The sequence below is a fragment of the Nansenia antarctica genome (genome assembly GCF_963989245.1).
Source record: "Nansenia antarctica genome assembly, chromosome: 15".
NCBI lineage: Eukaryota > Metazoa > Chordata > Actinopteri > Argentiniformes > Microstomatidae > Nansenia > Nansenia antarctica.
The window spans coordinates 11,700,159-11,712,471 of NC_137685.1; the positions used below are offsets into that span (position 1 = coordinate 11,700,159).

The window sequence follows — 12,313 nt, forward strand, 5'->3', positions numbered from 1 at the left end:
TAGCGTGGTCCCTTTCCTTAGCTCAAACGATACAATTGGAACTTGAGCTAGCTTCCTTCCCTCACACCCCGCAAAAAGACCGGAAGAAGAAACACGAGGTATATTTCTGACTAACGCAAAACAGATAAACCATAGAAACCGATGACTACTGTATTAGAAAGAGTTGACTTTAATGTGCTGTAAGCTTAAGCCAAATGTAAACATAACTAGATGACAGGAACAAACAGCAAAAACACAAAATAAAATCCAGTTATTCTTTCATAATTTAGATTAATAATTAGAGGTGAGATTGACCCTTTCAAACTAATCTTCGCTAAAAGAAAAATGAAAAAAACAAACTCAAATACTGTTTGAATGGAACTCTTTTCAACAGCAACAAGATTAATAAGCTTCTATTCCAACCAGGGAACATCTGCAATACAACCTCTTGCCTTCACAAATAATCAGAAAATCAAAACATACACAATGGCTGAATTGATGGAAGTCTGCAGATGTGCAGGAAAACATGAGGTAGTAATACAAGGGATGACCAGGATCAAGTCCTTAGGCCAACTAGTGACTGTAAACCACAAGAGGGACTAGGGTAAGAAACCCTGAAGATGAGATTTGGAGATAAAGAGGATAAAAATGACCATGCTTTGCAAAGTTACAACTTTGGTTACAGATGTTAGTTTGTTCAATTGTAGCCATTTTGCATTTCAACTTCCCATAATGATGGTGTTCCAATTACATTAAAAGGAGCAACATTCCCAAAAATATTGGTATGCAACAATTAATATTGAGGCATATAAAACTAGTCATTATAGGGGCAACTTTAAAAAATAAAATTTAAAAATTTAAAATAAAATAAAATAAAGTAAAATACGAACAATTCCCCATAACATCTTTAAAACCCCCCAAAAATAAACACCCAACAATAGTACTGCAGTGTGATGAAAAAAAACATTTCACAAAATACATGAAAAAGTTGAAGTTTTTCTTCACTTTCCTTTATACTCTTACACATTATATTTCCACCAAATAATTACTGTCAACTCACTCTTTGAACCATTGGAGCAGTTGAAGGATAACTGATTTCCATTTCTCTTCACAATCCTCATAAATTCAGGAAGAAAAAAAATCATCAATACTCAGAATGGGTGATATCGTCGTATTCACTCCTCAGCATCAATCTTATCACATTTCAAAAGGGCACCCAATGGCTTTAAATGCACACATTTTCCAAGGCAAAACTAAATTAAAAAGGACAATCTGAACTGAATTGAAAAATTAAAGGGCAAAATTAAAGAGAATGAATAATCTCAATCACACTTTCAGCTGATTAGCAATTGTAAGGCACAGGGGCGTGACGAAAGAAAACTTTCTCAAATTGTAGCCTTTTCATTCGTATTCATATCGGTTGAAACCCATACTGTGAAGAAAAAAATACAAAACGCTTCCATTTGTGGTGAATTGCAGTTGAGCTGAATGCCTGTCCATTTATCATGATGCACGTTTCACAGTCTTCAGATGCTCTCGTCCTTTTCACCGATTCACTGAGTCCAGGAGAATTGAACGAGGTATCTGTAGAAATGAATAAATAAATAATTCAAGTCAAGAGTTCAGAGAATAAACTTTTTTTTTTTTAAAGTTTGTCATTGGTCTTAACTCAACCCCTACATCACCAGTTGTGGTGGTATTACAAATATTCTGTACGCATATGACAGCTTGACTGTGTGATCACTAGATGGTCTCTTGCCTTCTCTACCACAGCACAGCAAAACAATATATTGTGAAATATGTGTAAAGTTAAGCAATACAGTAAAGTAAAACATGTTTGAATAGGCTATACAGTATATATAATTATTTTTTGAGAGAGAGAGAGAGAGAGAGAGAGAGAGAGAGAGAGAGAGAGAGAGAGAGAGAGAGAGAGAGAGAGGGAATTCAAGCACCCATGTCTATCTTCTAAAACTTTTAAGACCTTGATTTTTCTCCCCCTCAAATTCACAAACTTTCAAGAATTTCAAGGACCCGTGGGAACTGGGAACCCTGTAATATGCTCTAGAAACCTAACTGGCATGGCTGCTTTTAGAAGGTCTAAATAGGCCTGGATGATTGAGATCCTGAGGCTCTCCCTCCCATGAGAACTGCTGAGTCAATGCAGCAAACGCTACATTCTGCTGCAGTCCATTAAGGAGGCTACGTAAAGTCAGAGTCATCTGCAGTAACCGCTGCAGGGGGGTGCCTGAGCCCAACCACCAGCTGACTGAACTCACTGACGTATTCCATATCAGCAATACTAATATAATCAGACACACTGTTCATCATCCTGTCATCCTCCCTCTTAGCATGGATATGACTTTAAACCAGGGATAAAGAGGGGGGATTGACTTTCCTGATATAACGGTATAGATTAAGGTAGTAGCAGCAGCACGTTATTGTGCACACAGACAATAATCCTGCTTCTTTGTGACTGTCCTTATATAGGAATTATCTATACAAGGAACAAGGGACTGGGAAAACCAGGACTGGACTTGGGCTTTGTAGAGACAGTAGCTTCATTGGGTCCCATTCAGAGGTTTCTACTGGGGGTCACAGACAGTCTTGGCTTCAATCAAACTGGGCAGACACAGTGGCTGAGACTAGGGTGTGACAGACAGAGAGCTCGGGGGTCCTGGAGTCCAATACACACAGGTCTAGTAGACTGACTCACATCCTCCTTTGTTGAGGATAAACGATGTTGCTTCGCAAACCATTGAGGCAACTGAGCAGATAATATGTTCTGTTATAGACTACCATGTTTCCTTTTTGGAATGTACTGCTGTCAACATTGGACTGTGTGAAGATGGCTGCTAGGCTGGTTGTGAGTTAAAAATCCCGCCCGAAAACACCACCACCACTAGTGTGCCCTTGAGTAAGGCCCTCGGTTACTCCGGGAGGAATGTCCCTGAAATTCGTAATTGTAAATCGCTTTGGATTAAAAGCCGCCTGCTAAATGGCAAATTCTAAGGCTGCCAAGGGGAGATATGTGCCTAGTAATGCTGTCATTATTTCCCACAAACCTGTTATGTAACTGGTTTAACAGAGGATTTGGGGGAGGCTGGGTTTATAAGCTCAACTCCCTGTTCATCAGGTTGACATGTTGTGATAGTCATCACTGTGTCACCATTGTTGAGACAGTGGGGAGTTTGTATTTAGGATCTTTCGTCTACCACATCAGTCTAGGCCCATTTCTTGCTACTGATAACAAGGCTCTTGTCCAGTAACAAACACAGCCGTTCATAGAGGATATAGCCTAGGTCTAGTTACACACTGTTGTACCAGTCAATGCCTTTCACAAGAGAAATGTTATCTCGCCTGCAGTTTACGCGTCTGTCCAAAAGTAAGTTCAGATAAGACTTTTCCAGACACAGCACTGTTAAACAGCAATGATGGTGCCTCTGGTTAGAACTAGCCCTACATGCATGTTGCAAGACGTGTGCTTTCATCATATAAAACATGTTATTAAATGATGTATTCATATTAGGGCTGTACAGTTCAATTGAAAAGAATCACACTTTAGTTGACTAATCCGGAGGAAAAACACTATCAGATTACTATATGAGATTTCTATAACTTCAGACCAAGGACAAGCTAGAGTACTAGCTCTAGATTAAGTGACACATAGCCAAGAAGAATAATAGTGTTGTTCTAAGGAAGCTCAGTTCAAGCAATTGGCACCCTGTGTCCTAATCTATGGGAATGGCAATTCGCACCGTTGATTTGGAGGCCATCAATCATTGTTTAGGCACCACTTCGGGTTTCTTGTGTCAAAAAACCCTCTGACCACAAGGCCCCCAGGTGAAAAATAAGGCGAGAACATTTCACATTTCCACATCAGATTATTCAACTACTAATAGGAAGAAAAAACAAAAAAAAACTCAATTGTTTAATTGACTGACAGGCCTGATTAATATCTATTGGCCGACTGGCACTACCGCCTCTACGTGGCGTCGCAGTCACGACTCTTCACCGTCCCTTTGCTGTAGCTCATGATGTATAATCGCCACACATCTCTACTGCAAGGTTTGAGTTAATATAAAAATCAATTTATACCACTGTAAAGACTGCTCAAAATCACACATTCATATTGGCTCAGTTCAGTGGCCTAATGGCCATTGCCATCACCTCTAATACCTTCGTTAAAGTCAACCACATGGGGATCATCAGCAGCGACAATGCTGTACATAGGCATGTTAAGCTCATTGTCGTTATTAGAAAGAGAGTGATTAATCCCTCACTAAGCCAATGTGTTTAAGTGCAGCAAGAGCAGCAGCCCACCATGGCAGACGTGCAGGGAGCGGAGCAGAGGACAGAGTTGTGAGGGTCGGGGCAGAGAGACTGGCTGCTACCAGAGGATGAAAGGAGAGGGTCACAAGGGGACTCTTATTGGGAGAAGCTCAACCAACTCTGGAGCTTTACCAGCATGGCGGCCCACCTAAGGCTTTTTTCGCCCTGCCCTTAGGGTTAATTTGTATGGACTGGAGCCCCTTACAGGACATAGGCAACGTTACCTTTCCAGTTTATTGGCCTCGAACCGTAGTTGGGAGTGCACTGGGTACTTTAGACTAATTTAGCCAGACTCGTAGCTGGTAACTAGGCTGTAGCAGTCGGGACCGCTCTGCTGCTGAAGGATGCTAGCATGCTGTGGTGACGTTCATAAACAGGCGCTTTATTTCCTCCGCAGCAACGAACATAATTCACAGCCTCATAACACTTATGCTGTAATCCTGAGCTTATCTGGACACTTTTACATTGACTGTCATCACTCAATATCTGTTGCATGAAACATGCAGCCAACTCTTCACTCACGCAAATGGCTGTGCCGGTAACAGTAAGGTAAAACATATTTATGGGAGATTTATGCAATTTGCCTCACCCACGCCCTCACAGTAACTGTGTGGAGAAACAAAACTTGCATTAACAACAAAAAAATACCACTCAGGTTTTTTTGAGAGATAACGCATTACACATTATTATCCTATGAAGGGAAAAAGATTCTCCCATCATTTTTTCTCCTCACCCATGTCCCCTAAGGGTCTCCGTACATTTGTACTGTACCTCCAGTTGTTCTTCCAAACAAGGCCATAAGACAACATTTTAACCCAAAAATCTGACGCCTTAACCCGGCGTTCGGTTAATCACATAGTGCCAGTTCTGCTTAGCTTGCTTCTTCATTTAAAGTTCGGGAATAGGTTGAGATCATTCGTCATTCGCTTTACTAGATAAAACTGCGAGACTTCCGAGTGCCAGCTTGGGAAACATTGGCGGGAACCAGCTACTAGATGGTTTAATTGGTCTTTCGCCCATACGCCCAGGTCGGACGACCGATTTGTATGTCAGGACCGCTACGGACCTGCTCCAGAGTTTCTGCCTCGGCATGGTTCACCATCTTTCGGGTCCAATCGCACACACTCCTCCTCCCCGACAGAGCTGCCACTTTAGTTGTTTATGAATCCTTCAATAAATATTTTATCATGCATTATTTCATGTTTTTATACATCTCAATAATGTCAGCACAATGACAAGCACCGGGTTTGTTTTGATTTTCTCAAAAAGAGAAATCACCTCTACTTCTACCACCTAAGCCATAAGCCATTTTTCACACATAGTTCCCTGTAATTTACATTGCTTTTGGACTGGTATAGCAGTCCAAAGCGAGGGAGTGACTGGAAATGCCGCTGGAGTTAAAACTGGCTATTTTTAAAAGTGCAGAAAATACCACACATATAACATTTAAGGGCTAAACAAAGAGAGCCTGTGATCATCCACCCGACTTCTTCTAAACACAGGCATTTGACGGATGATGGACTCTACCCTCAGGGCAAGGAAAGGGGAGGGCTTAGTTGCATAAGAGGTATCCCAGCATGCCTGGTGAGAAAAAAAGACAGCCCTCCACAGATTCAAACAGACAGCATGGGAGCAGCTGCAGCTGGAGAAAAGCTGGGGTCAGCCCCTGCGCGCCAGTTAAACGTGTGCCATTGACAGAGGGAGAAAAGGGTAGACACTACCTGAGAATGACCCCCAATTTGGCATCGGCAAATTGATTTCTAGAGCCTTAAACCTCACCATAGTGTTTCAAAGGCTAGTGAGACAAAATAATTGACAATGACCTGGCAGTCCAAAGTCTCCTTTTCTGTCATGTGTTATGTTTCTCTTGAACAGAACACAAAAATGCAAGCCTAATCAAAGCAATGCAGGCTGCCATGTCCTTTTTCTAGGGGAAGAAAAATGGGAAGAACTAGGGCTGGGTTCAAAAAACCGATTTCCCGATTCTGAATCGATCTTCATTGAATGAGCGATTATCGATTCATAAATCCCGAGATCGATCTTTCATGCATTTTCCTGCTTGCAGCTTCAACCCGCAACGAGATCTCGTGGCCAGATCTCGCGCTACAAGAATGTATCATATCTCATATCTCACGCAACGAGAGGTCTCAACACTAAAATCTAAAAACATGGCGATGGCAGGGACACTCCACCAGGCTTAAAGGCAGATGTCTGGGTGCATTTTGGATGTAAAAATTATGATGATAGAGATGAGCAGGACAAAAGCAAAGCCATATGCAAGCTGTGCGCACTGCGCAGTGGAGGTTACATTTTGTGGAAACACCACAAATCTACGGAACCACTTATTGATCACCCTGACGTGAAACATGGAAAAGCGGATCCGAAATAAGCCTCGCTGATAAAGACGTTTGGTTGCAAATTACAATCAAATTCTCCGCGTGCCCAACAAATTACAGAGGCTGTAGCAAATTTTATTTGCAAGGATATACGCCCGTACAGCGTTGTCGAAAATGCTGGCTTTTGAAGCCTCGTCAGTGTACTAGAACCACGCTACGTGTTACCGACACGCAAACAGTTGAGTGAAGTGATAGTCCCAGACATGTCCGCGCAACTTCACTTCAGCCAGCAGAGAGAGTTGCCATAACGTGTGACAGCTGGACATCCAGAGCAATGGACTCGTACCTGACAATCACTTGCCACTTTATCAGCGAGGCTTGTTTCGGATCCTCTTTTCCATGTTTCACGTCAGGGTGATGCCTTAATAAGTGGTTCCGTAGATTTGTGGTGTTTCCATGAACTTATTGTTACTGTATACTACAGTACTTTAATAATCATTGATTTTCCAATTATGTTTATTCCTGAATAAAATTTTCCAATCTCCAAAAAGTGAGAAAGCAGTAATGAAGGGCTTTAGTTTCATGGACATTATGGTTTACAATGTGTGTTTTTGTTCCCCAAAATACCCTAATCTATTGCACTATTTTCGTTTGAGTTTTGCACATTTTTATTTAGTGTATATATATATATATAGCCTATATTATGCAAATAAGCTATTTGAGACAGTCCTGAGGGATATGTGATGTCTTGTTTACCGATAGGCTATGTTTGTAGCCCCTTTATTTACACTGGCTGCAGTAAAGCACGTTAAAAAGCACTTTTTGTAGTGTCTGATTTATCAAAATGTTGGTCAATGATGTTCATTTATGTTCCAATAAGAAGTACCGTACATTCTGCTTTGGAGTCAATTCTTAATGTAAACATTGATATGTTTAACAATGCTACATGTTATAGGGTTCCTTGAACCATTTATAGCATTCGTTCTGAGAATCTCTCCATATTCAAGGAAAATTGATATTGTAACTAAATCGAATCGGAATCGAATCGAATCGTGAATCGAAAGCTGTGAATCGGAATCGAATCGTTTTGGGAAATCAGTGGCGATACCCAGCCCTAGGAAGAACACTGTCTACTGCTCAAAAAACACAGCTACAAATGCTGAAGATGGTGATTTAATTGGAAAGCAACTGAAGAGCAACATTTGGAATGCTATCTATGAGCCGGTGCTCGGATCAGAACATTCTGTCACCACCAATTCTGTGGTCTGATAAAGGTCAATCCCACGTGCCTCTACTGAGCCATTGAATGAATGCCTTGAATAATAAACAAAGTACATGCAGACAAAACAACAGTCATCATAACTCCTGACCAACTCAAACAGACCCACACATGGGAAAATAACATCAAAAAAGGTGAACAGAATAAAGCACCTGGAAAAAAAGGTCTGATTTCCACTCCCGAGGGTCAAGCAGCGCAGGTGACCTGGTCCATCCTGGTCTGCAGCTCCAAGGCGTCGGGCCGGTCCTGAGGGTTGACCGCCAGCATGTCCTGCAAAAGCTTCTTCACCCCGTCCGACATGGCGGACCTGCGCTTCTGAGGGATGTCCAGTACCATCTTTGGGTTCTCTAGCAGCGCCTCGCCGACGGGCACGATGTCCGTGCCTTGCCTCACGTACGTGCCGAGCAGCTCGCGCTTGGACTCGGCGTCGATGAAAGTTATCCTCTCCAGCATGGCCCATATGATGATGCCCAGAGCAAAGATGTCTGCCTTGGCCGTGTAGTGGCCCTCCCACACCTCCGGCGCCATGAAGAAATCTGAGCCGCAAGCCGACGACAGCCAGAACTTGTTGACGTTGACGGCGGTTTTGTTACGGTCTTGCCCGTCCTTGTCCTTCCCGGTGCCTCCCAAGCCGGCACAGACCTTACTGAGACCGAAGTCGGCCACTTTGAGAACGGGCGTGCCCGACTTTTCAGAGATGAGGATGTTGTCTGGCTTGAGGTCACGGTGGACAATGTTGTTTTCGTGCAGGAACGCAACAGCACTGGTGAGCTGGACCATGAAGCTGTTGTTGGTCTGGGGGTCGGGTCTTCGCGAGAGGATGAACTGGTTGAGGTCGCCGCCTTCACAGAACTCCATGACGAACCAGAGGTAACAGGGCTCCTCGGGGTGACTCAGCACTCTCTCACCTGCAACAGAAAGTGCACAGTGGTAAACACAATAAACACACCAGAGGCAAAACTATTTGAACAGAATCATTGACGTCATTAAAACATCTACTAGGGCCTATAAGCGATGGATCAAAATCCATTGTGAGGTTTAGGGTTGGACAGTTTTACGGATAAACCGAGAACCGTGGTTTGTAAAAATAGCAAAGATTTTTATCAAAGATTTTTTATCAAAACCTTAAGTGTTAGAATGTTTAGGTCAACACCAGATAAAAGGACAAACACCACTGTTACAATCAACTAAGTTTTGTAAAAAGCATTTAAGCCACTGCACCCTTGAATATTAGGGATAGGCCTACTTCAATCTAATCTTCATTCTAGTCTACGTCAATTACTAACATACTGGAGTAGCACAAAGCAAGCCATAGTAGATGCCGTAAGTTGTCAGTAAATTCCTGCAACATATCAATCTCCTGACTCATCTACAATCAAACTCAGTTTGTTTCCACTCTTAAAAACACTGGGATCGGAGCCATTATGCATCATGTGACGAGCTCTAACTATCTGGATTGCCAGAGGCAAGAACCAGTTTGAAGCAGCTTGAATGTTCCCTTACTTTGTATAGGCTAGTCATAGCAACACCTGCTGATTACAGGGCGAGAGGACTTGTTTGACTACAGTCAGTGATACACCAACCCCCCCAGGGACGCAGTGGTAAAGGGTATAGGCAAAAACATGTTCCAAAATATGACAAGGAGAACCTTGAGGGCATTCAAAGTTTAGTGTACAGCTTTTTGTACCTTGAATTGTAGTAACAGCACATCCAAGATGGAGATCAATAAATGTGTAAATCTGGTAATCGTACATTTCTAAGTAGGTTAAAAATGTTAGAGGCAATCATGTATGATTACATCACAGGTAGCCTACCCTTAGTAATCAGTTGAGACAATCAGTGACTCCTTCAAATGACTTGGTGGAATGTCAGAGCGTTTCCTAAAGTAGGCTATACCGCTATCTATCACAGGGCCAACTCAAGATTTGTAAACTCAAAAGCTCAAATAAATAACATTACATGGAACTGTTTGCAGTGCTGTTTACCATCATGACCGGAATCGGTCAAGGGCTATATTCTAATGCAACTCAGAATTGGGACCTCCTTGGACATACATTAATTATCCATAATGTGTTAGAAAACATTTAAAGAGAAACAAGCACCCAACGACTCAACTCAATTTATGGCATGAGACAAAACTAGGCCTACAACATGCAGATTACACGAGGACAACAGATCTTTGTTATTTTGAGGCATGATATGGCTTACATAACTGCTAAGGGCCAGCAATTGTGACAGGGCAATTAGGCAGTTTGGAGAAAAGAAATAGCCTAACCAGTAGAGGGGTCGATGAAACTGGGATCGATCCAATGAAGCATAGTTGCAACAATCAATATGTTCCAACGCATTCAGTAGACCTAAGGCCTCAATTCAGTTCCCAAACCCAACGTGAATGATCACGCCATCATGTCAGATAGCTGAACCACATTCATCAACATTGACTTGAGATCATGACAAAGGAGTCCTGCTTATACCTGATTACGTCATCCATATGTGTAACCACTGAAACTGAAAGCAACATTGTTTCAACTGCAAACACACCGTCACTTACTGACTTTCATTGCATGACCAACATCTTAAATAGGGGCTGTTATGACAATTCGTGATCTTAGCATGATAGGTTCTATCTCCGTTTAGGGCAGTTCAGAGATATTGAGCGTCAAGGTGACATTCCATTATGTTTTGTGAGATCATGAAACATTTGTTATTTTATGAATTACTAACTCAAAAATGTCAACATTTTAAAAATAACACCACACAGGCATTAATAAACACCTAATGGATCAGATTATGTAAAAAAAACTCAATTGTGACAAAAATGGAGATAGAACCTTATCATTCTAGTCACGATATGCAACCACCGAAAGCAACATTGTTTCAACTGCAAACACATTCACTTACTGACTTTCTTTCATTGCATGACCAACATCTTAAACAGGGGCTGTTATGACAATTGCATTGGTCTATAGATAAAGGGGTCAGAAACTGTGTTTTTTGCACTAGGTCATAGACCTGAATACCTCTTTTACTAAAATAACATAGGTCGTAAGAACTAACCATATACCTTTGAGTGAAGTCTCCACCAATCGCAGATACTGTTTGGATCGTTTGTTTCCATGACTCATTTTCTGAGCCATGCCGTTTCTCTGCAACACACACTCCTCCAACTGCACCACATTCTCATGGCGTTTCTCCAGGCTGGCCAGGGCCCAGAACTCAGCCAGGGCCAGCTCGATGTTCTCCGGCGCGTCGCAGCGGAGCTTCTTCACGGCCACTCTCAGACCCGACCTCCGGGCGTACGCCTCGTAGACCACCCCATAGCTGCCCCGACCCACCTCCCGGAGCAAACTGTACCGGGGAGCCATGACCCGTTTCTCCAAGCTCCCATTTTTTAGGAAATCACAGTCGTCATCCTCCATGACATCGTTGTCATCCGTGTTCCCCACACTCAGCGATCTCAGGACGTTTGTTGCATTGTCCCTTTTCACCGCAGCAACTCTCCTGCATGAAGCCCGGGCGCTCCTGGTGCGTCTCCGCCGGGGGTCGTCGCCTGTCTCCATGAGTGTCTTCACGTTAGGAACGGACGCTCGAGGAAATGGCAACTTATAACGTTCATAACTCACGACAACTCTGGTGTTCTTAGCTAACGTATTCGTAACGTATGTATGTATACGGAAACACACTTGGCGAACACACGACGAATTAGATAAGAACTGACCACCAACTGAACTGAAGAATTCAAGAGGGGAGGGCGGGACAGACTGTTCCATTTATTATATGCAGGGGTTCCACTCTGAAGAACCCGGTTGAAATTCCCCTGTGAAAGTCTTGTGAATATAATACAATGATATATATTATTATTATGTAAACAGTAGCCAATACAAATTATATAGCCTACGTTCCGTGTTAAAAAATAAATAAAATAAAACTACATTTAACAAACGGTCCCTGAAGTAGGAGTGAGTGGCCTAGAAACACTTAACCACTTAAGTGTTGATTTTGACATTTCGCTTAATATGCAATAAACAATACAAAAAGCAAATCTGACTGCCATCATATCAATATGTTTTCCAATTACAAATGTATTGAATTTGGATGGTCCCCCTTATGTTTCCCCAGAATGGTTTCTCCCGTCCAGCATGGTCCTTCACGTGCGCGCGATCCAACGCTGAGAACACGTGTGGAGGCACGCGCGAGGGGGGGGGGCAGCTGCACAGTGACGTCACTGTGTCCGGGACTGGATGAGGACAAGGGGAGAAGAGCGACAGACTGTTATGTTATGTAAAAAAAAAAATATAAAAAAAAAAAAAATACTATTATTACTGCTGTACTTATTTCACATAGTCTGCTCCCTCTTAAACGTTTTGGGACTGGGACTCCAAATAGCTTT

At 42.5% G+C, this 12,313-nt stretch overlaps 1 protein-coding gene across 2 annotated transcripts; it reads right to left on the minus strand.

The window, feature by feature from the left end:
* Positions 1–1,152: 1,152 nt before the first annotated feature.
* On the minus strand, positions 1,153–11,588 carry LOC308170785 (serine/threonine-protein kinase 35-like). Of its 2 annotated transcripts, XM_080545625.1 has the most exons (3): positions 10,988–11,588; positions 8,076–8,831; positions 1,153–1,563 (listed from the first exon to the last, which is right to left on the minus strand). In XM_080545625.1, the coding sequence occupies exons 1-2, from the start codon at positions 11,481–11,483 to the stop codon at positions 8,110–8,112; spliced, it is 1,218 nt and encodes a 405-aa protein (XP_080401751.1). In that variant the 5' UTR covers positions 11,484–11,588; the 3' UTR covers positions 1,153–1,563; positions 8,076–8,109. The 2 variants fall into 2 exon arrangements, with proteins under 2 accessions (XP_080401751.1, XP_080401750.1); XM_080545624.1 differs by lacking the exon at positions 1,153–1,563 and having other exon boundaries at positions 7,871–8,831.
* Positions 11,589–12,313: the final 725 nt, after the last annotated feature.